Genomic DNA, 26,987 nt, shown 5'->3' with positions numbered 1-26,987 from the left:
GGACTGTTGTCCCCCATCAGATTGGAGGCTCCGGAGGAGAGGGCTTATGTTCCTTCCATCAGACTGGGATGTCCCAAGGGCAAGGACCTTCCCCTGCTTGAGTCTTGCTGCCCACCCCGCCCACCTGGGACGAGGGCCCACCATCGACCAGACCCCACCCCACGGGCCCTCTGCATCACTCACTCTCTCTCCCTTGTCCTCGCTGTCGCTGAAGAACCAGTCTGACTGCAGAGGAGACAAAAGGAAGTGATGGAATCAGCGTGGGAAGGAGCTGAGGGAAGACAGGGAGACACGGGCTCCCAACCTGCTCAGTTCAGAGGACCCACTCAGGCGCCTGATGGAAAAGTTTGGACCCCAGTGTGGAAGCGAAATGCAGCCTGGAGTGGGAGAAGGCCTGAGCACAGATGGATGACTGGCTCAGGGAGAGCTTCTCTTTGCCAGTTTTTCACTAAACACAGTCCCCTGCACATCACCTGAAGCGAGGGGGCAGCAGCGCCATCTAGTGCCAGCCAGGTCCACTGCGGGAACAAGGCCAGCCCCGGAGGCTGTAGCTGCATGTACCCTACACCAGCCTAGGCTCCGCACTGACAACAGGGGTGGAACACCCCCGCCCCCCGGAAAAGGCAAGTGCCTAGAGGGAGGTGTTAGGAGGTTGCCTGAGGGGCAGGCAGGCAAGGTTTTCTCATAAATGCCAAACAGAATAGAAAATAAAGTAATAATCCCACTCAAATATATTTTGTGAAATTTGAGAATCTTGAAGATAAAACTCTAAAAGTTTTCGGAGGAACAAAAACAGATTGCTTACACGTGAACGAGTATCAGCTTTAACTAGAACTTTCAGCAGCAACAGACACAAGAAGACAAGGAAGTAATAGTTTTGATGTGTTTCTGAACTACAAGTGCAGGGATTTTGAACCTAGAACTTTATACCTTGCTAAACTCTCATTTAAATTTGAGTGTGAAATAAAGCTATTCTAAGACATCAGAAAGTTTGCCACACGAAGACTCTCTTAACTGAGTACATGAGCAGGTAAAGAAATGAATCCAGGATGGAACAAGAAGTTCTAAGAAGTAAGGATGGATAATAGCATAGAAAAGTCAACTGTTATCAAACTAAGCAATGATACACACACACATGTACAAACACAGACAAAGTATACCCATGACAATCTGGAATTTAAATTCAGAGGAAGAAACCAGTGACAGGTGAAAGTACACTAAGGTACTTGGCTTTTAGATGTGGTGGAAGGAAGATGTGGATGCTGATAAGCTTTAGAAATTGATAGTAAAAATTAAACATAACTACGGGCTTTTGCAATTGCATCATTCAACGTTAAGTATGCGTTTTATAAATTACGTAAGTTTTATATCAGGAAAATAAAATGAACCCATCCAAAGCAAGGTAGAAAAGACCAAAAAAAGGAAATAAAATGAAAATGTAGTAAACAGAAAATGACATTTAAGATGGCAGAAATAAGCCCGGACAGGGACTTCCCTGGGGGCGCAGTGGTTAAGAATCTGCCTGCCAATACAGGGAACACGGGTTCGAGCCCTGGTGTGGAAAGAACCCACATGCCTCAGAGCAACTAAGCCCGTGCGCCACAACCTCTGAGCCTGCGCTCTAGAGCCCGTGAGCCACAACTACTGAGCCCATGCGCCACAACTACTGAAGCCCGTGTGCCTAGAGCCCATGCTCCGCAACAAGAGAAGCCACCGCAATGAGAAGTCCGTGCAGTACAACGAAGAGTAGCCCCCACTCGACGCAACTAGAGAAAGCCTGTGTGCGGCAACAAATGCAATGCAGCCAAAAATTAAATAAATAAATAAGTCCTGGCAGTACAGAAATTACAAAAAAGTAAATGAGCTAAGCTCACTAACTGAAAGTTAAAACACACAGAATGTTATATATATTTAAGGATATCCTTTATACTTAAAAGTAGCATCTAGAAGGCGGATTGAAAATACACACATTAACCTATCAGAGTGGTAATTATTGGGGGATGGGCAGAGTGGGCTTTGGAATGAGGTGGGGAAACAAGGAGACTTGCAAGGTTGATTATGACCTTGGGCCATGAACCTCAATTATTATTCATCATAATCAGGCATATGATTAACTCAAATAAGACAGAAGAGAAACAAGAGATAGAAAAGAGAGATAGAGGATGAGGGAGAAATGCAGGATCTGGAGTCAGCTTCGGGCTCAAGTCCACATCAGGTAAATTACCTCTCTATTTACTTATCTTTAAAATGGGCATAATGTATGAGTATCTACTTCTAAAACTGTGGTGAGGATTAAAATAAAATACTGTATGGCTGTAATCTAAAAGACAGGAAGGGCTTCCCTGGTGGCGCAGTGGTTGAGAATCTGCCCGCCAACGCAGGGGACACGGGTTCGAGCCCTGGTCTGGGAAGATCCCACATGCCACGGAGCAACTAGGCCCATGAGCCACAACTACTGAGCCTGCACGTCTGGAGCCTGTGCTCTGCAACAAGAGAGGCCGCGATAGTGAGAGGCCCGCGCACCGCGATGAAGAGTGGCCCCCGCTTGCCGCAACTAGAGAGAGCCCTCGCACAGAAACGAAGACCCAACACAGCCAAAAATAAAATAATAAATAAATAATAAATTAATTTAAAAAATAAATAAATTAAAAGACAGGAAATAAATAACAAGTGTCGGCAAGGATGTGGAGAAAAGGGAACCCTCCTACACTGTTGGTGGGAATGTAAATTGGTGCAGCCACTATGGAGAACAGTATGGAGGGTCCTCAAAAAATTAAAAATAGAGCTACCATATGACCCAGCAAATCCACTTCTGGGTATTTATCTGAAGGAAACAAAAACACTAACTTGAAAACATAACATGCGTCCCCATGTTCGTTGCAGCATTATTCACCATAGCCAAGACATGGACGCAACCTAAATGTCCATCGATGGATGAATGGATAAAGAAAATGTGCATATACTGTATGTGTGTGTATATATATATACACACACACACACACACACACATACATATATGCAGTAGAATATTATTCAACAATTTAAAAAAGGAAATCTTGCCATTTGCAACAACATGGATGAAACTTGAGGGCATTATGCTAAAGTGAAACAAGACAGAGAGAGACAAATACTGTATGATCTCACTTGCATGTGGCATAAGAAACCCCCATATTATCCAAGTTCATAGATGCAGACAGCAGACTGGTGGTTGCCAGAGGTGAGAGGGTGGAGGGTGGCTGAGATGAGTGAAGGCAGTCAAAAGGTACAAACTCCCAGTTATAAAATGAGCAAGCCCTGGGGATGTTATGTACATCATGGTGACTATAGCTAATAACACTGTACTGTACCTCTGAAAGTTGCAAAGAGAGTAGATCTTGAAAGTTCTCATCACAAGAAAAAAAAACTTGTCACTGTGTGTGGTGATGGATGTTAACTAGACATTGTGCTGATCATTTCACAATCTACACAAATATTGAATCATTATGTTATACACCTGAAACTAATATAATGTTGTTTGTCAATTACAACTCAATTTAAAAAAACAAAAAAGAATACCATATGTAAAACACTTAGTACAACACATCAATGTATAATAAATGTTAGCTATTATTAATAAAAGGTGCAGTCCCCGGAGACAGGCTGACCAGAGGGAGCCCCAAGAAGCCAGCCTCTAACTCGGGTTTGAGGGAACCTCAAAGTGCTCTGGGAACCTGGAAGTCTACAGGAAGCTTCCGGGTGGCCCATGGTTCTCTGGAAGAATTCATGCTAGCTTATGCCACCCTGCTTTTGCCCATGCTGTTCCCTCTGCCTGGAATGTTCATTCTCCCTTCTCTGCCTGGCTAAATTCTTTATGTCTTTCAAAAACTCCCTGACTATAGTCCCAGCTCTACACCCAGGGCTGGGTTGGGTCTTTCCATGGGGCTTCCCTGGACATAGCCCAGAGGATGAAGAAGTGATGTCTTCAGAGCAGGGCCTGAGTTCCATTCATCTCTGTGTTCCCAGCACCTGCATTTGTATCTGGCATGGAATGACGATGATGGTGGTGGTGGTGATGATGATAGTTAACTTTTTTTTTTGTGGGGGGGGGGGGCGGTTTGGCATGCCGTAAAGCTTGTGGAATCTTAGTTCCCCGACCAGGGATCGAACCTGGGCCCCTGGCAGTGAGAGTTGTGGAGTCCTAACCACTGGACCGCCAAGGAATTCCAATAGCTAACTCTTATATAACACTACCTGCCAGGCACCATTTTAAGTGCCTTACAGATAACAACTCGTGCAACCCTCACAATAACATCGTGAGGTAACTACTATTGTTATCTCCACTTTACAGGGGAGGAAATGGAGGCACAAAAAGAATAAGTATTGTCCAGGGTCCCACAGCATATAAGGAGCACAGCCCGGGTTCAACCTTGGGCAGGCTGGCTCAAGAGGCAGTGCCCTGAACCTCTACACCAGTGCTTCTCAACTGGGGCGACTCTGCCCCCCGAGGGGGCATTTGGCAATGTCCAGAGACATTTTCAGTTGTCACAAGTGGAGGGAGGCTCCTGGTATCTGGCCAAGAGATGCCGCTAAACATGCTATAAGCCACAGGACAGCCCCCAACAAAGAAGAATGATCTGGCCCCAAAGGTCACTAGTGCCAGGCTGAGAAATCCCAGGGCACACATAGTAGGAATCACCACGTGTGCCGAGTGAATAAATGAACAAATGCCTTGGCATGGTCTTTGTTTGGCTTCCAACTGCCTAAGTAAACATGAGTATGAGCTGGCTGCTGACTTGCTGATGGGCAGCTGACTACCCGGGTTTGCTCATCTCCACTCTGCCATTATCTTGCTGTGTGACCCCGGGCAAGTCACTGCTCCTCTTTATGCCTCAGTTTCCACCCTCTGTACAATGCAAGGTCAGGTCTGCTGCCTTAAGGCCCCTTCCAGCTCTGCTGTCCAAGAGTTCCACAGAAACCAGGAGTCCTAGGCAGGGAGGCCGGGTGATGGTTGCAGCTGAAACTCCCAGCAGGAGGTCATGTCACCCACGAACTCCAACCGTCCACTGACTGACCAGGGGCTCAGAGCCAGAGCCAGAGCAGTCTCTGTCACAAGTCCCACCCTGCCTGAGCTCGTGACTACACTGATCCCTGGCTACAGAGCCTCTTAGGTGGGCGGGCTCAGTGGGCTCAATGTGAATTGAGGGGGTAGCTCACTCCCTCGACAATAGTCCAGGGCTGATTATGTTCTAATGCCAAGCGGGCAGAGAATGGAGGGTTGCACGCTCAGTTAGTTCCCAGGAAGGAATCCCTCAGTGGGAAAGCCCAGACTGGCATAACCTCAACAGCAATTCATTCATTCAACAAACACTGAGTGTTCGCCATGTGCCAGGCTCTAGGCTCGGTGATGGGATTACACCTATGAAGGAGACTGATGTGCTCCATATCCCCCGACCCTGCCCAGAGAAGGAGCCGCCGTCGGCTGGGGACTTCCCGCGGGACCCTAGGGGAGGGTAAGTGGACATACTTTGGGCCTTCCTTCTCCCTGAAGACTGCTGTTCCTGACAACCCAGCTGACCCCAGGCCTTGGGCTTCCTGGGACTTCACTAGGAGCCAGGGCTTCACTCCTAGCTTCACTAGGAGCCTCTCTTCCCCACTGCCCCCCCCAAAGCATTCACTCATGGGGACCCCGATGGCTCCCTGTTGGTTTGGGGAGCTGAACTTTTCCAAGAGAGATAAGCTTCCCCAGACCAAGGCCACATCAGGATCCCTGACGTTGCTCACCAGCCCTGGCCTCCCTGACAGCTCTGGAGTGGGCCTCCGGGCTGGGGGTCCCAATGTTAGAGTGCGAACAGGCCTCGACATACCCTCCTATGGCTCAGAGCCCTGACACGTGGTGAAGGAAGGAAACAAGCAGACAAGGCCAGCCAGCATGACCAAAGTCTACCCATGGCCTCACTTGGCTAACTCTGACCAATCTCCCTCACTCCAAAGCTCCCAGGAGTCAGACCTCCCAGTTGGCCGGGGAGTAAAGCACAGGCTTTGGTCAGACAGTCCCGGCTTAAAATCCTGGGGCTGCTACTTATTAGCTGTGTGACCTTGAGCAAATCACTTTGCCTCTCTGAGTCCCCCAGTTTCCTCATCTGTAAAATGGGAGTAACATGACCTGGTTTCCCTTCCCTAAAGTGTCTATGAGGTGGGGGAGGCTGAGGTTTCCCTTCCCTTGACCAGCTGCCAATCTTATTTCTCCTGGCAGGAGGGTTCTGGTTCCATTCTTTGTGGACTAGACCACAGGCCACGCCAAGATCTGGAAATGGAAAAATTTATGATTCATAAAAACATCCCTGAGGGCCCCAGAGTGGGTGGTGCTGCCCTGGGTCTGGCTCTGGAAAACCAAGGTCTCCTGCGCCCTCTGCTGGCCACTCTGGGTTCTCATCCCGTGGTAGATAACAATATGAATCCTTAGAAACACCAGGCTCTTGGGGCCTCCAGGCAGCCGTGAGAGAAAGGTGACCAGCCCAAGACACACTGAACATGCAGCCAGGATCCTGCCCCAGCCCATCATCCGCCCTGCGACATCCGCCTCCCCCTATCCCGGGCATCACTATTTTCTCCCTGAAGTCTCAGTGGGCCTGCAGGGAGAGCTCTGTCCCTATCTCTGCACCTGTCTGCCACGTTTCTGCCAGGACACCTCTCCTGGGGGCCACCGTCTGAAGGCATCCCTTCTTTCACCCCTTCTGCCCTCCAACCCGGCAGCACCTTTGCCTGACCTTCCTCCTCCCTCCGACCCTCACATGCATCTTGGAAGCTCAGGGCCTCCTGATTCCCCTGCTGGGGATGCAGTATCCCGGAAAGACAGGGATTCAGGACCCGTTCCCGTCCGGCCTTAAAACGCAGCCTACTGCTTCTGAAGGGCATCCACCATCTCAGCAGCATTTTACTCAGCTGCCTCATCCTTCCCTGAGCACATCCACCCAGGCAAGCGGGAGCCAGGGGCCCAGGGGGACTTGGGCCAGGGCAGCTGCTTACGTGCTGGATCAGTGTCTCTACAATCTTGTAGCGGTCAGGCATGTGGGTCACCATGTCCGCCATGTTGTCCTCGGACGTCCTCACCAGCGTTGGCCCGAAGACTAGGGCCAGGTTCCGGGGCTCCATCTGGGCAGGGGAGGGAAGCGGGTCAGCGTCAACACCCCTGTGAGCTCTGACTCCCAGCCCCCCAGGCCTCCCTCACTCTGGGCCCTCAGGCCCCCAGCCCGACCCCATCCTGAGCTGACCCTGGCTTAGGGGCCGGATGCCTCCTTGCCGGGCATGAAGGTGCCTGGTAAGTAGAGAACAGGCCAGCTTTCAGCCCCACTCACCCCAGGCCCGGCACTCACGGGCAGTTCCCCACCTGCACACCCACACTATGCTTGCTAGCAGTGGGAGAAGCCAGAGTGAGGACCCAATGGCAGTTCCAAGGGTGTTTTAGGACCAGGAGAAATCCTATACCTCCCCTCATTTCCCCCACCCCTCCACCGCAGAATCAGAAGATATAAGGGGTTTGCTTAGGAAAAGGCAACACAAGGGATCTGAGCTAGATCAGAGGATAGACCTCCATCAGACCCAGGGGTCTGAGGCTCTCTGCCTCTGGAAGACCCTCAGAAATTCAGGAGATGGCTCTCCGGGGAGAAGCACTGGCCAGTATGCAGGGAAGGGGTGGGGACAGAACAACCCTTAAGGAGGAGGGCGTGGCCAGAGGGGCTTGAGATGATCTAACCTGGAGGAGCTTAGAATGTGCTGAGGAGGGACTTCCCTGGCAGCGCAGGGGTTAAGAATCTGCCTGCCAGTGCAGGGGACACGGGTTCAAGCCCTGGTCTGGGAAGATCCCACACGCCGCAGAGCAACTAAGCCCGTGTGCCACAACTACTGAGCCTGTGCTCTAGAGCCCGTGAGCCACAACTACTGAGCCCACGTGCCACAACTACTGAAGCCTGCACACCTAGAGCCCGTGCTCCGCTACAAGAGAAGCCACTTCAAGGAGAAGCCCGCACACCACAACAAAGAGTAGCCCCCGCTCGATGCAACTAGAGAAAGCCCGCGCGCAGCAACAAAGACCCAACACAACCAAAAATAAATAAATTTATTAAAAAAAAAAAAAAAAAAAGAATATGCGGAGGAGACCCCGGTAGGCTTCCCTCCCCCACACTTCACAGCAGGGCCTCCACCCACCTTGTTTTTCTCCGAGTGGTCAGCTATGGTCTTCAGATGGCTCACGAGGAATTTGAGTGTTTCATAGTAATGTCCTGGGAGATCCCGGATCTGGGTGGGAGAAAGAAGGGGCATGGGACCAGGCTGTTGATGACCTCCGCCTCCCCACCATACCCCAAAGGGGCTCCACTGCCATATCTCAGGGGGTCTGGAATCCACCCTCTAACTGCCCCCCTCGTATAGATGGAGAAACTGAGGCCGTGAGGGGAGAAGGGCTTGCTGAGGTCACAGAGGGAAGTGGTGGCACAGGGCTCGGGTGCCTGGGGCAGTGGTGCTCGCACCGTCCAGTCTGCCCTTTGCCTAACAGCACCCCCCTCCTTACCAGCTTCCGCAGAGTCTGCATCCGCTCCCTCGAGTCTTCAATGCGATTGGCCTCGATGAAGTCATTGTATTTGTCTAGAACACAGTGAGAACTCTTTAGAGAGGTGGGCCTCCAGGCTGACGAGGCCCTGCCGGGAGGTCAGTGTTTTGTGCCGAGGCTGTTCCAGTTTTGGGAGGGACTCTGTGGCCTTGTGTTCACGTGACCAAACCCACCACAGCTGCCCTCAGGTGCGCACCTGACCTGGGATAGGCCAGGTGTGTTCGTTTGGGAAGAAATAAGACCTCAGCTGCCTACTGATCCTGGAAAAGGGGTCCCTGCCCCAGACTCCAGGACAAGGACACCACAAGGTTGGAAGAGAAAAGAGAAGGTTACCTAGAAAGAGGGAGGGGTCTTTCAGCCTCCAAATACCGCTCCCCCTGTGTCAGCGTTCCCCCAACTCCCTTCAGAAAAAGTCCATGGGGAACTTTAAAAAAATGGGATGTTTTTTTAAAGAATGGAAGAATGATGAGGGAGGATTTGCCCTGTTAGGTACTGAAATATACTAAAAAGATAGCACAGCTAAGGCAGGTGATGAAGGATCAGGACAGATAAAGGCAGCACTTCAAGTCAGTTATCTTGTTGGGAAAATAAATCCATTTCTAGCTCACATAATACACGAACAAATTCAATTGCATGACAGAGCCGAAAACAAAAGTTATTAAAAGATTGGGGAAAAATAAGAAAATACTTTTATAATCATAAGGCATTCTTAAACATGAGATAGACTCCATTAATGGTTAACAGCTTGACTACACATAAAATAACTGTTTTCAATTTCTATACTGAAAAGTTAAAAGGCAATGGCAGACCAAGAGCAAATATTTACAAAAACTAATAAAGGGTTAATATCCATAATGTACAAAGAGCTCATCTCCTACAAATCAATAGGAAAAAAGACCAAGAACCCAGTAGCAAAATGGGCACATAGTCTGAATGAGCAGCTACAGAGGAAACGGTACAGGCCAATAAACTAATGAAAAGATAGTTAATCTCTTAGTAACGACAGAAATGAAAATGGTAACAATAGTGAGATGCCGTGTTCTCTCTCCGATCAGCAAAAGTTTAAAATATTAATAACATCCAGTGCCGATGGGGATGTAGGGAAGCAAAATCTCTTACGCTGCTACTGAGAGTGTGAACTAGGGCCGCCTCCCCAGAATACAACTTGACTTTGGCTTTCAAAATGTTTTCCAGGACTTTAACCCAGCAATTCAATGTCTACGAATCCACCTCCAGGACACTGGCCCAGGTGTGCAGGAACGTAGTCAAGGAAAGTCACTGTAACACGTTTCGAAATAGCAAAAATGCGAAGACAACCTAAATACCCAGCAGTAGGGGAGTGATTAGACAAATTATAGTCTATTCAGGCTATGAAAAACTATGTGGTTGGTTTAAAGAAGAATGAGGTAGAGCTCTTTGTACTGACACGAATGAATCTCAAAATTATAAGCCTCCTTCTGTTAAGAACTCAAGCAGTGGTGTGCTGGAGCCGCTCGCTCGCATGGGCTCCTGACAACCAGTTGTGTTTGTCTTTCATGTCGGTGATAGCAAATCGGGAGCTTGAAATAAGCCGTGGTGGGAGTATTTATACCACGGAAACTGGAAAATGCTACACATCATGGCTTTTTTCCCTTGAGAGCCAGATGTGAAACATTTACCAGTGCGCCACTGAACCCGCCCAACTTCAAGCCCTACATATGCGAGTATATCTTTGTCACACGTGTAAGAGAGTCTGGAAGGAAATGCAATGCACTGTTAATAAGCAGCTCAGCAAATGGTCAAGCGCTGGGCTCTGGAGCCAGATGCCTGGGGCTGAACCCTGGCTCTGACACTTACAACCTCTGTGACCTTGGGCAAGTCACTTAACCTCTCTGTGCCGTAGTTTCCTCAGCTACAGAGTGGAAATAATAGTACTACCTCATGGAGTTGTAGGGAGTAGTGCCTGGCACATAGTAAATGCTCAGAAAGCGTTAGGATAACCTCTGCGGACAGGGAATGGGAGGATGACAGGGGCCCTTGCGTTTACTTGATTTCGTATCTGTACTAACTAAGTTTTTTACAAGCGTGTGTTTCTTTTGTATTAAAACAAAAACCCCAAAAGTAAAACCAACACACCCAGTTTAAAAAGTGGTCAGGATGCAGCATAGACAGGTATCCTCCCATCCTCCCATCCTCCTCCCGTCCTCCACTTCCACCCCCTACTCACCATCGGTGAAAAGAGGCTCAGGTAGCTTTCGGAAGAAGGACTTGAGCAGGCTGCTGATCACGTTGAGGTCTTGCCAGCGCTGCGGAGGGGGCAATGACGTCAGGCCACAGGTAGGGCCCTGCCCAGGTGCCCAAACCCGCACGCCCCCAGGTTCAGAGCCAGCCAGGCCCCGCCCAGGTGCCCACACCTCCATGCCGGTCCAGCCCTAGAGCCCAGTCCGGCCCGGCTCGGGCCCTCCCTGGGATCCACTCACAGCCAGCTCTCCCCAGACCAGGGCTGTCTGGGCTAAGAAGACTCATCACAGTAGGACAGAGCCCCCAGCTAGGTCCTAGCCCCTCCACCACCTGGCCCCAGCACCCCCCTGCTCCAGCCAGCCCAGTGGGCTCGGACATTCGTCCACGCAGAGAAAGGAGCAGGTCCCTTCCCTGGTGCAGGCACTGTGGGGGACAGAGGTGAGCAAAACCCATCCCCACACGAGCCTGCCCACTGGACCTCCATTAGGCCTGCTGGTGCCAACTCCTGCTTCCCAGCGCCCCCCACTTAGGGGAGACATCCTCGGACCCCTCTCCTCATCCATGACACAGCTCACGTGCATGCCTGGTGGCTTCCTGTCTCGGGCCCTTTGCACTGGCTGGTTCCCTCCACTAGAACTTGTCTCCCCCTGCCCTTCACATGACTGGCTCCTCCCGAATCTAAACATCTTGGGAGAGGCCTCCCCTGACTTGACCATCGCAGCACAGCCGCCATCACCATCTGTAGCACAGCCCTGACGTTTTTTTCTCCTGTGGCACTTACCGCAGTTGATCATTACTGTATGCATTAGTTTCCTTGTTCCTGCCTGTTTCCCTGGCGGATCTGTAAGCCACATGAGGGGCAGGGGTCCTGTCTGTTTTATTCTCACTGCGTTCCTATCACCTAGCCAGCCCTATTTTTATTTATTTATTTATTTATCTTTATTTTTGGCTGCCTTAAGTCTTTGTTGCTGTGACCGGGCTTTCTCTAGTTGCGGCGAGCAGGGGCTACTCTTCGTTGTGGTTCGCGGGCTTCTCATTGGGTGGCTTCTCTTATTGCAGAGCACGGGCTTTAGGCGCGTGGGCTTCAGTAGTTGTGGCACTCGGGCTCAGTAGTTGTGGCTCGCGGGCTCTAGAGCGCAGGCTCCGTAGTTGTGGCTCACGGGCTTAGTTGCTCCGCGACATGTGGGATCTTCCCGGACCAGGGCTCGAGCCCGTGTCCCCTGCACTGGCAGGTGGATTCTCAACCACTGCGCCAGCAGGGAAGTCCCCTAGCCAGCTCTATTAACCTGGCACTTAAATGGTCTAAATCATGAATTCTCAACCAGGGCGACTCAGCCCCCCAGGGACGTTTAGCAGTGTGTGGAACCGTTTGGTTTTCACAAGCGGGGGATGCCACCGGCATCTAGTGGACAGAGGCCAGGGATACTTCTAAACTTCCTCCAGTGCACAGGATAACCTCCCACAAAAAAGAATTATTCTGCCCAAAGGGTCAAGGTTGAGAAACTCTGATCTAAATAAATGGTTGTTGAATACAAGAGTGAATAAAGAATGGCCGGGTCAGTGTCTCTCCTGTCCACCAGGGGGCACCATCAGCCTGCACAAAGTCAAGGATAACTCGAAAGGAACTGCTCAGAGTAACTCATGTCCAGAAAGCAACAGAATACCCCCAACAAAGACACACAACTCAACAATATACACACTCATTACCATGGGTCCACAGCTTAATGCCAGACCATCCATAGGCTCAATGGGAACGCTTAACTTCTAGCACTCCCCATGACAAATGACACAAACTGATGTCTGAGACAAAATCACACACCCAACACACATGGCACGGCCCCACCCTGGTCCCTCTTCTCCCTGGATGAGGCCCAGCTAATGTGCACACCCAGTGTGGGCTCCTGCCCACCTCCCTCCACTGCCTCCTGGCCCTGATGTGTGGGCTCTTCTCATCTCCCAGCTGCCAAACCCAAGGCCTTGCCCTGTCCTTCTATTTTCCTTTCCCCCCATTGGAGAAAAATTTGTCAAGGCTAAAGACTGGAGACAACTGAAATGCTTAACTACTAAAGAATACATAAATTATTTGTGGAATATCTATACCATGAAATAAAAAGAGCAATAAAAAATATATGAACTCTAGATTTTTCAATAAAAGATGAATTTCACAAACAAATTATGGATGGTGATAATGCCGTTTTTGTTGTTGTTTTGTTGTTGTTACTTACTCCACCTTTATTGAGGTATAATTAACAGATAAAAATTGTATATATTTAAGATATACAATGTGATTGATTTGATAAATCTATACACTGTGTAATGATTCACACAATCAAGCGGATTAAAACACTTATCACCTCACATAGTTACCTTTTACTTTGTGGTGGGAATACTTAAGGTCTAATAGCTTAGCAAATTTCAGGTATACAGTATTTAATTATAGTCACCATGCTGTACATTAGATCCCAGAATTGCCCTGTCCCTCTTGACCCCTCCTATGCCTAAGCATCTGCCCCCCCATCCCCAGCCTCACCTGAGCTGCCCCCTCCTTCTGTCCCACTCAGAGCCTGGCCCTTGCAGTCCCCATGCCCACCCTCTCCCCAGACGGCAGCTCCCTCCGTCGTCTCACCTCTGTGCCCCAGCGTGACCCCACGCCCACTCCGCAATTCACCCTCGGTCTAGTGCATGATTATGCATCACTCCCATGTGGGTGACCTACCACCACTCCAAGTCCAATGCGGTCCCTACCTGACACATCCTCCCTCTCCTGCCCTACTCCCCAGGTCTGCCAGGGACAGATACCACCAGCCTGCAGCTCAAACTTTTGGCTCTTTCCTACCCCTCCTTCCTCCCTCTCATGCAGCCAACTCCTAGAGCTGTTCCCATCCTCCCTACCCCCTCCTCCTGGGACCACCAAGACCTCCTGACCCCTCCCACAATATCGGTAATTTCTTCCCTAGATGCCCTGCTCTGGGCCTCCCTCGTTCGTGTCCATTAGGCATAAGCTAAAGCACTACTTTCTCAAACCCTACTCTCATTTATGCCTCCCCAGCTGAAGAACCATCAAAGGCTCCCTATTGTCCATTGGCTCAAGGTCAAAGGCTTTAGTGAAGCCATCAAAAGCCCTCTGTCCCCTGCCCTGGGCCTCACCCTCTCCACTGCCAAGCCCAGGAGGTGGGTCCATTCTGTCCTGACACTCAGACCCCTCTCTGGGATTTTGGAAAATGCCATCACCCGCTGCCCGGACTGCCTTCCTATTCACCTGCCCCTTCCTATTCATCCTTCAAAGATTCAAACACCTGCTCCAGTCCCCAGCATCCTCTCCTTCCTCATCAAACAATCTGGTCCTTGATGAGAACCAGCTTTTTCTCTTGTCCACTATTTCACACGTACTCATCTTGTCTCCCTAGCTCCTTCCCAAGGACAGGAAGACTATCTTACATTTTCACATACAGCTTCAGAGTACTGTTGACTCATGGGACTTCACTGTCCAGATCCATGGTTTTGCAAAACATCTTTTCCAGCAGAGCGCTTTTTGTCAAGTGAAATGATACATGAAAACCCAATATGAAAAAAACCAACATAAAAAAGCAGACAGAGCAAAGCAGGTTACTGTAGTTCAAGTAAGGATGGGGGGTCCTGGCCTCCCACAGCACCTCTGGGGAACCTTAGAGTTCTGGGAAACATTGGCCCTGCTGCAAACTCTTTTTTTTAATTGAAATATTTATTTGGATATTTTCCCCAGTTTTACTGAGATATAACTGACATATAACCTACTGCAAACTCTTTTTTTTTTTTTTTTTTGGCTTAAACAACAGAAATTTCTTTTCTCACAACTCTGGAGGCTGGGAAATCTAAGAACAAGGTGCTGGCCCATTCAGTTTTTGATGAGGGCTCCCTTCCTGGTTTGCAGGCAGTCACCTTCTTGCTGTGTCCTTACAAGATGGAGCAGGTGAGGCAGGGAGCTCTCTGGTGTCTCCTTTCACAAGGACACTAATCCTATCGTACCAGGGCCCTGACTTTATGACTTCATTTAACCTTAATTACCTCCTAATCGGCCCTATCTCCAAATACACTCATCTTGGGAGTTAGGGCTTCAACGTATAAATTTTGGGAGGACACGATTCAGTTCACAGCACAAGAGAAAGAGGAGATGATTGTTACAGCAGAATTCTGGAGGAATCCAGAATTCTCCAAAAGAGGATTGTGAACACTGTTTAAAGATATTAACATTTCTCTCTATAGCAGAAATGACGAGTTGTAGTGAAAGTACGGAAACATTTTTAGACAGGACAGACATTTCAGGAGTCTGCATTAGACGGCCTAGATCTTCTTTGGAATGCTGCACTCTACCTCCTTGGTCTGCTGTTATCCACTTTTCAGAGTTATTTGATAGTTACTTTCTATATTCTGTCCAGGATTTTTAGATGTAATCAGTAGGAAAGATTGGACAGAGTGTGCTTTCTCTATCTTAACTGGAACCAGAGCCCCAGTATGTAATTTTTTTTCCTGCTCTAAACACATCTTTCTTTTAAATTGAGGTCTAGTTGATGTACAGCATAAGTTTCAGGGGTACAGCCTAGTGATTCACAATTTTTAAAGGTTATATTCCATTTATAGTTACTATAACCTGCTGCAAACTCTCGTGTAGTTGTCAGATCCCTTCACGAGCTGCTCTTGTCTCATCTGATCAGCCACCCACGTTGCTGGCCGCTCCAGCAAACACCATATACTCCCCTTCTAACCAGGTGCCTGCAAACCTCGGACTGTAGGTCAAATCCAGCCAACGACCTGTTTTTGTGTGGCCCTTGAGCTAAGAATGGCTTTTGCATCTTTAAAAGATTGTGAAGAAAAAGAAGGAAGAGAAGGAAGAGGATAAGGAAGAGGAGGGTTTGCAACAGACCATGTGGTAACCAAAGTCTGGAATACTTGCTACCTGGCCCTTGACAGAGAAGGTATGGTGACTGCCGGCAAACCTTAGGGGCCCACGCCTTTCCCCAGGCTGTTCCCTCTGCCTGGAGTGCCCGTTCCTGGCTTTCGCTGGCTTTTCATGGACTCTATTCATCCTCAAGGCCCAAAAAACTGTCACCTGCCAGCCTCTGTCTCCGGGCTCTCAGGCCATGGCTGCAGCTGGGGTGATGCCCTTCCCCATGGCTGGCCTGCAAAGGCAAGTTGCGTCTTGCCCACCTTGGGGCCCTGACCCAGTGCCAGGCACACCACAGGGTACAATGAACACAACAGACACCACCACATTGGCCCCCGTTCCATAGACCGACGCCCCCCAGTCGCACTCACCTCATCCTGCAGGTTGATGTCCCCGGGGCCACGGTTGAGCTGCTCCTGCAGGCTGGACACCACTGCGTTGTTGCCTGGCACCCGGTAAATGCCCGTGGACTCCAGCCCCCGTGCCTCCACAATGCGACAGCATGCAGCCACGATCAGGGGGACACGCTGGGGACACAGCAGGGCAGGGGTGTTAGGAAGAGTAAGAACAGCATTCTCTGGGAGAAAATACTTGTAAATGATATGACCGACTAATAAGGGGTTAATAGCCAACATACATAAACAGCTCATACAACTCAACATCAAAAATACAAACGACCTGGGAATTCCCTGGCGGTCCAGTGGTTAGGACTCTGCACTTCCACTGCTGGGGGCCAGGTTCGATCCCTGGTCAGGGAACTAAGATCCCACAAGCCGCGAGACACGGCCAAAAAAAAAAAAAAAAAAAAAATACAAAGACCCGATTAAAAAAATGGGCAGAAGAACTGAATAGACATTTTTCCAAAGAGGAAATGCAGATGGCCAAGAGGCACATGAAAAGATGCTCAACATCGCCAGTCATCAGGGAAATGCAAATCAAAACCACAATGAGATACCAGTTCACACCTGTCAGAATGGCTGTCATCAAAAAGACCACAAATAACAAATGTTGGCGAGGATGTGGAGAAAAGGGAACCCTCGTACACTGTTGGTGGGAATGTAAATTGGTGCAGCCACTGTGGAAAACAGTATGGAGGTTTCTCAAAAAAAAACTAAAAATAGAGCTACCATATGACCCAGCAATTCCACTCCTCGGTATATATCCCAAAAAAACAAAAGCACTAATTCGAAAAGATACATGCACCCCAGTGTTCACAGCAATATTATTTACAATTGCCAAGATATGGAAGCAAACTAAATGTCCATCAAAGATGAATGGATAAAGGAGATGTGACGTATATAGATATCTATATATAGATATCTATATATATACACAATGGAATACTACTCAGTCATAAAAAAGAATGAAATTTTGCCATTTGCAGCAACATGGATGGACTTGGAGGGCATTATGCTACGTGAAATAAGTCAGAGAGAAAAAGACAAACACTGTATGATATCATTTATATGTGGAATCTAAAAAATAAAACAAACTAGTGAATATAACAAAAAAGAAGCAGACTCACAGATATAGAGAACAAACTAGTGGTTATCAGTGGGGAGAGGAAAGAGGGGAGGGGAAGCATAGGGCTAGGGAATTAAGAGGTACAAACTATTAGGCAGAAAATAAGCTACAAGGATATACTGTACAACACAGGGAATACAGCCAATATTTTATAATAACTATAAATGGAGTATAACCTTTAAAAACTGTGAATCACTACATTGTACACCTGTAACCTATATAATATTGTACAGCAACTACAGTTCAATAAAAGAAAAAAAGAACAGCATTCTCCACCAGTGGGCCAGAGGTAGGGAGGACAAGATGGGGGCAGTGCAAGGCCAGAACCCCAGGGGTTCTGGTGGTTACTAAGGCTCTCACTGTCTCCGGTCTGGAAGCAGAAATCGCACCAAAGCCTCGCCATGATCTAAGAAGGAGCACCAGCTGGGAGTCAGGGATTGTGGGCTCTGTCTCAACTCTGCTGCTCCCTCGCAGGGCTGCTTCCCCAGCTGTGTCTGTAACACGCGGTGGAGAGCTGGTTCCAAAGTCCCTTGCAGCTCTGACCCTCTGTGCCTCGGTCTCCCCACTTCCCTGCTGGCTCTAGAGCACGGCAGGAACCCACCTGGTTCTCTGTGGCTGGCTGGCACTCCTCCAGTCGGACCCCAAATACCCTGGGGGCTGCCTTCTTGTTCTTCTTGATGATGTTGATGCCCCAGGGGGTTCTGGGGGTGGAGACACCGTCATCTGGGGTTGGGGAGGGCAGAGAGAGGCAGGGTGAGCTGGGGGCCCGGGGAGGGCCAGCCACCACACTAGGTCACACACACTCACACACCACATTCACACACTGGACGTATGGGGACTCCGTCAGAGAAGCAACTGGGGTGCTGAGGGCCGATGGCAAATTATAATATCCCAGCAGAGAAGGCCGAAGAGATGAGGGTGTCTACCCTGGAGGAGAGAGGCCTCAGAGTGATATAAGGACTTCTGTATGGCTGAAACAACAAGGTGGGAGCCATAGATTCTGGTACAACCGAAGGAAGAACTTTCTAATGGCCAAAAGTGTGTGAAGATGGAAAAGGCCACCTGCAGACAGGATGAGGCTCCTGATCCTGAAGGGACACAAGGAGAGACTGGAGGACCACACAGCTGGGATGTCATGGAGGGAAATCAGGCTCCGGGCCCTTCCAGCCCTGAGACCCTGAGGGCCCCGGGACCCTCACAGGCATGCACACGTGGGCAGACACACGAGGATAACTGTGGCACACACCTACAGGCACACACATCGCCTGACACACACACACACAGGCCCTCCGCTCCCATGCAGACCCACAGGCTGACCCCCCCCCCTCCCCACGCGTGGGTGCACACCACCCCCTTAGCAGCCACCTTCCTACCCTTGCTCCCTGCAGGCTGGTCCTGAGTCCTGAGGCCACGTGCCGTACTCTGTTTGAGGAACTCAGACTTGAGGCCCCCCAGGCCACGAGAGCCTTTGGGGGAGGAATCAGCTTTGGGCCCAGAGCTATGGCTGTGAGGGAAGAGGGGAGAGGTCTTCACTGGGGTGACCCAGCATGCCACCTGCCCTGGCCTCCCACCTCTTCGGACCTCCCCTCCATCCCCTCCATGCCCTTCTGGGGACTGGAGGCCTCAATGCCCCTGCCACCCTCCCTGCCCCCAGCAGAGGGCAATTCTGGGGCCACCCTCAGGTCTGAAGGTGGGCCAGGAGGACGACCTCTGCCCAAGGTGTCTCCCACCCCGTGGCCAGGACTGCTCCATGAGGGCTGGGCCTCACCTCACTTTGCGATAATCATTAAGCTTCTTGCTGATCAGAGCTTGGTTGGCACAGCCGGGGTCCTGGAGGAGGGGGAAGAGAAGGCAGACGCCATCAGTGCCCATGGCCAGCCCACCCAGGGCTTCTCCCTGGCCCCTGCCTCGGCCTCGCCTCCCCTCTCCTCCACCTGCCAGCTGAACGGTACAGACCCTGGAGCGAGAAAGACCAGGGCTGGACTCCCGAGCACCCCCTCACCAGCTATGTGACCTTGGGTAATCCCTTAGCCTCTCTGAGCCTCAGTCTCCTCAGCAGTAACACGGGGAGACAACATGGCAACCTCAGGGTCAGGGTGCGGAATTATGCACGTAGCACTCATCAGAGTCCTGGCACGGCACAGATGAGGTGCCCCATGAGGGGCAGCTATTGCAATAATGAAGGTGACTTGGGACCCTCAGATAGTGCCTGTCGGGGACAGCCCAGCCAGTTCCCCCAGAAAAGGGCCCCAAATTTCTCGTGCTTTCCTCCTTGCAGTGAGGAACGACAATGTCCTGGGGAGGCAGAGCCTGGTTCAGTGAGATGGTGTCCTCAGCGTGCCCTAGCACCCCTCTACCTGTGGCCAGAGCAGTTGCACGTCTGGACCAGGGCCCAAGCCACACCATCCTCTTGGCAGAGACCAGCCGCCAAGCCCAGGACCCCCGCATAACTCTGTGCAGGTGTGCAGAGGCACCTGGTGGAGGGGGCGGGCGGAGGCAGAAAGCCCAGCCCAGGCTCCTAGTGTGCAGCTGCAGCTGCCCAGGAGGGGGCGCCATTTAAAAATGCTCCTGGAGTCCCTGCCGAAGCCCTTGGCTCAGCCCCTGCTGCCTGCTGCCAAAGGCCAATCCTCTTGGCCTCCTCCCAAGGTCAATGTGTTTGTGCCCCTGCAGACAGGCCAGCCCTGTCAGAGGGGCCAGCCACAGTTTTGGCCCGGGGGCACCCCTTTCTGTAATAATTCCATAGGAGACCCCCGCCTCCCAAACCTCCAGCAAGAGGCTGAGGTTGGCCGGGAGCTGACCTCTCTGTGCCAGAGCCTGCCCAAGGCAGTCATAACGATGATGATAATAATTACTGTCATTCCTACAGCTATTATTGTTCCTGCCAGTCATGGAACACCAAAGACGCCAGGTCCTCTGTGAGCCACTGCCCCAAGCATCGTCTCTTCACACCAAACCCTTGGAGGGCACAGTTGCAAGGTGTGTACTCCCGTCAGCCCATTTTATGCAGGAGGGGACTGAGGCTCAGAGCGGTGAAGGGAGGATGCCGGCAGGTGAGAGGCGCCCGGGGCCTGCCCTGCCCTCCCTGGCCCGGCTGGGGCCGGGCGGGGCCCTCACCTCGCCCTCGGCCCTGCTGTTCTCTCGGATCGCTCTGATCCAGCCCAGCATGTCATCCCGGTCCTCAGCCTGAAAGAGATATTCACAGAAGTCAGCGGTGGTCAGCCGGAACACGTGCCTCCTCTTGGTCTCGCTGTAGGAGATGTCCACCAGGCAGGAGCCGATGCAGACGGGCGCCGCCTCGTCCTCACCTGCGACGGCCGCCGCCGCCCCCGCCGCCGCCGGCCCGGGCTCCCGCCGCTCCTTGCTCAGCGAGAGCGAGCGCGCCCGCAGCGCGGCGTACACCCGCTTCCACTGGCGCAGGCCGCCGCCCGCTTTCTGCAGGGAGACACGGGGAGAGGGGGAGAGAGGGGAGGGGGAGGGGGTGAGAGGCCAGGCCTGCCCTCCTCCCCGCCCCCAGAGCCCAAGGGGGGCCCTAGGCGCTGCAGACAGTGGACGGCAGTGGGGACCCCACCCCACTGGCCGCCGGGAGCCCCCTGCTCCACTCCCGCCGGCACCTGGGGTTAGCCTCCTGCCCACAGCCCCCCAAGTCTCTCAGCCCCTCACCGGCCTGGACACCCGTACCCATCGTTCTCAGTCCCCGCAGAGGGTCCCCAACCTTCTCTTTAACGCTCCTCTGCCGTTGGCAATGCCCCCAGAGAACCAGCAGGGGGCTCCAGAGGGCAATCGGGCCCCCCCACCAAACATGACCCACCTTACATAAAATCCTCCTAAGCCATTCCTGGTCCACATACCGCTTCGCTCCGGGCAAAGCTAGTCAAAAGTTGTCAACCACACTTACTCTCCCCGCTTCTTTGCCTCGCACTCAAGACTCCACTCAGTATCCCTTTCCTGGGAAGCTGCTCACCAGGTCACCCAGCCGCCATGTTGCCAAAGCCAGTGGCAGCGTCTGGGCACTTCTCAGTCCTTTGCTTAGCCTCTTGGTGGCATATGACCCAGCTAGCGGTCACTTCTTCCCTCTCCAAACTCTCTCTTGGCACCCAGGACCCTACGGTTCACGGTTTTCCTCCTAACTCTGCTGGCTCCTTCTCTGGTCCCCTCTACCCAACATCCTCTACACCAGCGGTTCTCAACCAGGGCGAAGAGCCGCCAGGGGACTTTGTCTGAAGACATTTTCAGTTGTCGCGCCTGGGGAAATGCTATGGCATCTAGTGGGTAGAGGCCAAGGATGCTGCTAAACATGTCGGATGCCCAGGACAGCCCCACAGCAAAGAATCATCTGGTCCAAAATGTCAACGGTGCTGAGGCTGACAGTGCCTTCCCTAAAGGAAGGGGAGCTCCAGAACTTTGTCCTTGGCCCTCCTCGTCCTGCACGCCTCCCCCATGACGCCATCCACACCCATGGCTTTCAATCTTGTCTGTCTGCTGATGGTGATGCCCAGATGTACCCCTGGCCCAGCATCTCCCCGGAGCCACACTCCGGTACCTCCAACTGTCTGCTCAGTGTCTCCATTTGCATGTCCCATGGGCACTGCAGGTGCTGCTTGCTCACTATGGGGCCCTTGATTTTCCCCATCAGACCTGTTCTCCACCCCCACCTCCATCTTTTCCAGCTCAGTAAATCTACCCAGTTGCCCAGAAACTTGGGAGCTGCCCTTGACTCCTCCTCGTTCTTCACCCTTGACATCCAACCCGTCAGGAAATCACCACTGTTCTGCTTCCAAAATATCACCTGTCTCCATCTTTCCTGCCACCACCTTGCCCACACCATCAACACCTCTTGCCAGGACCACTGCACGAACCTTCCCAGGCTCCACTCTCCTTCCTGCAACCTATTCTCCACGCAGCAGCTGCAGTGACCATTTGAAAATGTAAACGAAGTCCTGTCTCTCCCCTGCTTAGTGCCCTCTCATGGCTTCCCATCGCCCTTGGAATCATATCTAAGCTCTATTGTGATCTGGTCCCTGCCTCTCCTAACCCATCCCTCTTTCTGTCCCACGATGTCGAGACACAGGGTGGTTTTCCAGTGAACAAGCCAAGCCTTTCCTTTCCCGGGGCCTTTGCACGTGCTATTCCTTCTGCCCAGAGCCCCTTCTCTTGCTTCTTCACGTGGCTGCTTCCTTCGCGCCCTTAAGGTCTGAGCTCAAGGTCATCAACATCACCTCCTCAGCGAGGCCGCCTCTAAGCATTTCTCCCCTAACGGCAGCTCCCCGCTTCCTCCAACTTAAAGGCAATCACATCACCCTGTTCATGTTCCCTGAGTGCCCACTGCAGTCTCAGGTTACTGGCTGTGGGTGGCTTTCTCCAGTATAGGGAAAGCTCCTGGCGCAGGGAGCTCGTCTGCCCTCTCACCTCCATACTCCAGGGCCTAGAGCCATGCTGGCACAGGGTAAGTGCTCATCAATATTTACTGAATAACTGAATTAATCGGCCTCGGAACACCCTGCAGGCGGGGGTTCCATCTCCCCCATCAGAGCAAGGGCTCCTTTCCTCTGGCTCACAGCCCACCTACGACTCCACACCCAGCCCAAGCTTCTATCTTCAGAGCAAACCAGATGAGGAGACTCCATGGCTGGCAGGTGAACACAGCCACATCCGGCCATGAACCCTGCCCATCATCACATACCTGCTGGACCCAGGCAGGGACGTTCAGAGCAGGAGACAGTAGGGCCCTCCAGGAGAAGTTTAGTGTCAGAGTGAGGTGGTGACAAGGGTGCCCCTTTGAGACTGAACCAGCTAGGTGACCTTGGGTAAGTCAGGCCCCCTCCCCTAGCATCAGTATGCCCTACTGGAAAGAACGAGAGGTGAGCCAGCTGGTCTCCAAGTCGCATCCAGCTCAAATGCTGGGTCTGTGGCTGCAGAGACGGCTCATACCCACCCACCCTCTCCTCTGCCTGACAGTCGGTGGTCTCCAAAAGAGACTGGGAGCTGGGGGCGAGGAGAGGCTGGACTTGCTGAAGCAGACAACATCTGGCTGGCGATCAGGACCCTGGACAGACCGAGAGACCAGATGGGAGTGGAAAGCCCTCTCCTTCAGAACCGGCCAGTGAGCAGGAAGGGGCCAGGTCCTCTCCCTGCCCAGGAAACACTGCGGCTGGGCTGCCAGAGGCCACCCAGAGCCGGGGGCAGGCTATGTGGCAGGCAGAAGTCAGCAGTTGTCACCAGGCCCTCCGAAGGGCTCAAGCCTTGGGCTGGAAGTCTTTGTCCACACCTGGCTCCTCCTCCTTGGTCTCCATCCCCCACTTCCCCCCCCCCGAGGCCCGGCCGTCTCTTGCTTTCTCCCTCAGTGTTCCCGCGCCCATGGCTGCAGGTGCTTGTGTCCTCTCTGATGGACAAATGCCCTCCCCAGGTGGACCTCCCTCCCAATGCCACACCCTCAGAGCCTCTGTTGCCAGGCCACCTCCACAGAAGTATGCGCCAGGGCCCTCGGACTCCATAGGCCCCAAAGGAACCTCTTGGCTTCCTCTCCCCAAACCTGCCTCTCCGGTGCCCTGTGGCTCCGGGAAGGGTCCCACCGCTCACTGACCCCACAGCCCAAGCTGGGACCCCAGGAACCTCCTCCATCCTCCCTCACTTCCCAGCCCTCAGCCCGCCCAGGCTTTCCTTACCCCTGAATCTCTCTTAGTTGTCCCCTCCCCTTGGTCCCACTCCCCTCGCTCACCTGGACAGCAGCAATGGCCTTGTCTCCTCCCGTCACAGATGCAACACTTGCCTCCTGGGCTCACACCTCCCACCCCCCACCCTTTAAATGCCTGCAAAGGCTCACCCTGAGCGATGCGCCCACGCCCAGGCGCCCGACTCCCCACCCGGCTTCCATCTCCTGCCCTGGCTCCCAGCTGCCCAGCACCCCCTGCCACCCTTCTCCTAGCTGTGCAGGAGGGCATCTCCCCTGTCAGACCACACCCCCACCTCCCTGCTTTGTGGACTCCCACACACCCTTCACAGCCTTCCAGACACCCCCTCCCACCCTGCTGAGGTCAGGGTCATATGCTACTATATGCCGCTCCCCTGAACTCCCCCATCACAGCAGTCAAGCACTGGTAACTGGTAAGCAACAAATGCTTTCTCTGCCCAGCATGAACCCCAGCAGGGCAGGACTGGCCTGGCTCCCTCACCACTGAATCCCCGGAACCTCAACGGAGAATTGGAGCAGGGCGGGCTGGACGAGGGCACAGATGAGTGCCGGTCCTGCCTGGACTACACTTCTCACTTCACCCTCACACTGGCCCTTGGAGTAGAATAACACTGTCCCCATCTTACAGATCAGAAAAGTGAGGCTCAGACGTTAAGGGGGTTGCCCGAAGCCTTATGCTTGATAAGTGGCTGGGCAGGAATTCCAAGTCTGTCTGACTTCAAAGCTTATGTTCTTTTCAGGTACAAGACCCCTAGAAGGCAGGGTGGAAAAATAATAGCAAATAATAGCAATAAGCAGAATAGCTGCTCCCGGGGACCAGGCACTGGGTAAGCTCTTTTTGCTTAGATCATCTCATTTAATCCTCAGCAAAGGCATATGAGCTACTGATTATTATTTGCTCCATTTACATACGAGGAAACTGGTAGGTGAGCCAAACAAGCTCCCCCAGGAACTCGTGGCACGGTCAGGAGCCAAGCCCAGGTTCATGCTAACTGCTCTGCTCCACTTTGCCTGGGCTGCTCGGGTGACAGCAGTCGGGCGGCCTCCTCCTCCCTCTTCTGCTGCCTGGAACCTGGGGTTGTGCTCCATGGACCCAGGGGCCCCGCCTTCTCCCCTTGGGATCCTGCTTATCTCCCGGCCCCAGGCCCAAGCCCCCTTCATCTCTCACCTGGATCTCTGTGGCAGCCCTGAACTGGTCTTCTTGCCTCCCTCTGGCCCTCTCTTAATTCACCCCCCAGGAAGCCCAGTGGAAGAGGCCCCAGGGGCTTTTAGTTGCCCTTAGGATGAAGACTAAAACCTTTGCTGGCCTTGAAAAGGCTCACCTCTGCTTTCTTTTGGGGCTTCAGCTCCCCTAAAAGAATCACCCTGGCCTTGCTCTCTCATTTTCCATGAGCCCCAGTGGCCATTTTGGGGGTGATCTGCCAACCAAGGATCAACCATGGGATGGTTCTGTCAGAATTCCAAGCACAACTTGATCAGATCCACCCCACAGCAAAGACCACCTCTCTGGTTAACTCTTTTTCATGAGTTCTTTGGGACCCCCAGGAAGTTCTTCCTAGCATCTAACCTCTACCCCTCATGCTACAGCCTCAGCTGGCTCTCCTCGGCTCCAGAGGGTGGGCGTAGGAAAAGCTGGGAGTTCTGCTGGAGCCAGCTTCCATCCACCTCCAGCTCATTCCTCCAGCCATCTTACCTTCCCCTTCTTGGTGAGGACCTGCTTATAATACAACCAGCCTTCTCTCCTGATGTCGCTGAAGGTTGCGTCTGAGAGGTCAGAGGTTGAGTGTCGCTTGGAAGGAGCGTCAGCATCTTCGGAAGTGCCCCAGCTATCCAAGGACTGCAGAGAGACGACAGAGGGCAATTTAGGGTGGCTCCCACAGTGCCAGCGTCTCAGAAACCCCATGGACCATCTGCAGCCCCAAGGGCCTGGCATATGCCTGTGCTACGCTCTGCTGTGCTGTGTGGCCTCATGGGCCTTGCTTACCCTCTCTGACCCATCTGTGTTGAGGTCATGAGACATATGCGATGGGGAAGCCAGAAAGGAGGAAAGGCTATGACCTGCAGGCCACATGCCTCACCATGCTTAACTTTATAGACTTGAAGGAACTAAGGAAACAGAGGAAGTGATTGTGTCCACGTGGAGCTACATAAACAGAGGAAGTGGGAACATCAACAAAGACTGAGTTAGTGGAGCAGGTAGTCATGTCCACAAGGAGTTAAACAGAGGAAGTGATAGTGTCAGCAGGACTCCAGCAATAGAGGTGACAGGTCAAGGGAGAGTTAAGTAAGCAGAGGATGTGATAAGGAATAAGCCAGGTGACAGTATCATCAAGGTATTAAACAAACCAAAGATATCGAGGATTTGAAATCAATATGGCTTTTCCAACCCATCCATAATCAAAAAGATTTAAGGTCATTTCAGAACTGATTCTGCGTCGGGACTTCCCTGGTTGTCCAGTGGTTAAGATTCTGCTCTCCCAACGCAGGGGGCCTGAGTTTGATACCTGGTCAGGGCACTAGATCCCGCATGCTGCAACTAAAGATCCTGCACAAGGCAACGAAGATCCCACACAAGGCAACGAAGATCCCGCGGGCCACAACTAAGACCCAGCACAGCCAGGTCCTGAGGCTGGAAATTTCGGCCTCTCCATCACTCTCAGCCCTGTGTGTCCCCCCCCCACCTTTCCAGGGTGTCCCCTGTCCCCTGAAGACACCATGCAAATACTGACCCAGTACCTCCACAGTGCAGGCACTGTTCTAGGTATGCAGAGGGGTCAGTGAATAAGACGAATGAAATCCCTGCCCTCATGGAGCTTACATTCTAGCTGGGGAGACAGGCAAGAAAGGAGATGGACGCACAAATTGTGTAACATGAGAAGTGCTAGGAGAAAAGCAGAGTGGTGAGGGGAGGCATGAAATATCAGGCGTAAAGGCTGAAATTTCACAGAAGGCCTAAAAAAATCTAAAGAAAGTGAAAAAGTGAGTCATGTGGCATGTGGGCCGTGGAAAGGGCCTTCTAGATGGGAGATGGGGGAGGGGCGGTTGGAAGG

General features: G+C 52.2%; 1 protein-coding gene across 7 annotated transcripts in view; it reads right to left on the bottom strand.

Annotated features, from left to right (window-relative positions):
- Positions 1-26,987, bottom strand: part of ARHGAP23 (Rho GTPase activating protein 23) — an 80,684-nt gene that overhangs the window by 8,392 nt on the left and 45,305 nt on the right. For all 7 annotated transcript variants that reach the window (XM_068530029.1, XM_068530028.1, XM_068530033.1 and 4 more), the window contains 11 exons: positions 25,631-25,774; positions 20,364-20,681; positions 19,018-19,079; positions 18,623-18,753; positions 17,851-17,972; positions 16,097-16,252; positions 10,791-10,869; positions 8,546-8,619; positions 8,185-8,274; positions 7,006-7,131; positions 184-225 (listed from right to left, as the gene is read on the bottom strand). In XM_068530029.1, coding sequence (XP_068386130.1) covers positions 184-225; positions 7,006-7,131; positions 8,185-8,274; positions 8,546-8,619; positions 10,791-10,869; positions 16,097-16,252; positions 17,851-17,972; positions 18,623-18,753; positions 19,018-19,079; positions 20,364-20,681; positions 25,631-25,774 — 1,344 coding nt within the window. The remainder of the gene's footprint in view (positions 1-183; positions 226-7,005; positions 7,132-8,184; positions 8,275-8,545; positions 8,620-10,790; positions 10,870-16,096; positions 16,253-17,850; positions 17,973-18,622; positions 18,754-19,017; positions 19,080-20,363; positions 20,682-25,630; positions 25,775-26,987) is intronic.

The sequence above is a fragment of the Eschrichtius robustus genome, chromosome 20, assembly GCF_028021215.1.
Source record: "Eschrichtius robustus isolate mEscRob2 chromosome 20, mEscRob2.pri, whole genome shotgun sequence".
In the NCBI taxonomy this organism is placed as follows: Eukaryota; Metazoa; Chordata; class Mammalia; order Artiodactyla; family Eschrichtiidae; genus Eschrichtius; species Eschrichtius robustus.
The sequence above is the reverse complement of the archived record's forward strand: the minus strand, read 5'-3'. Positions and strand labels throughout refer to the sequence as shown.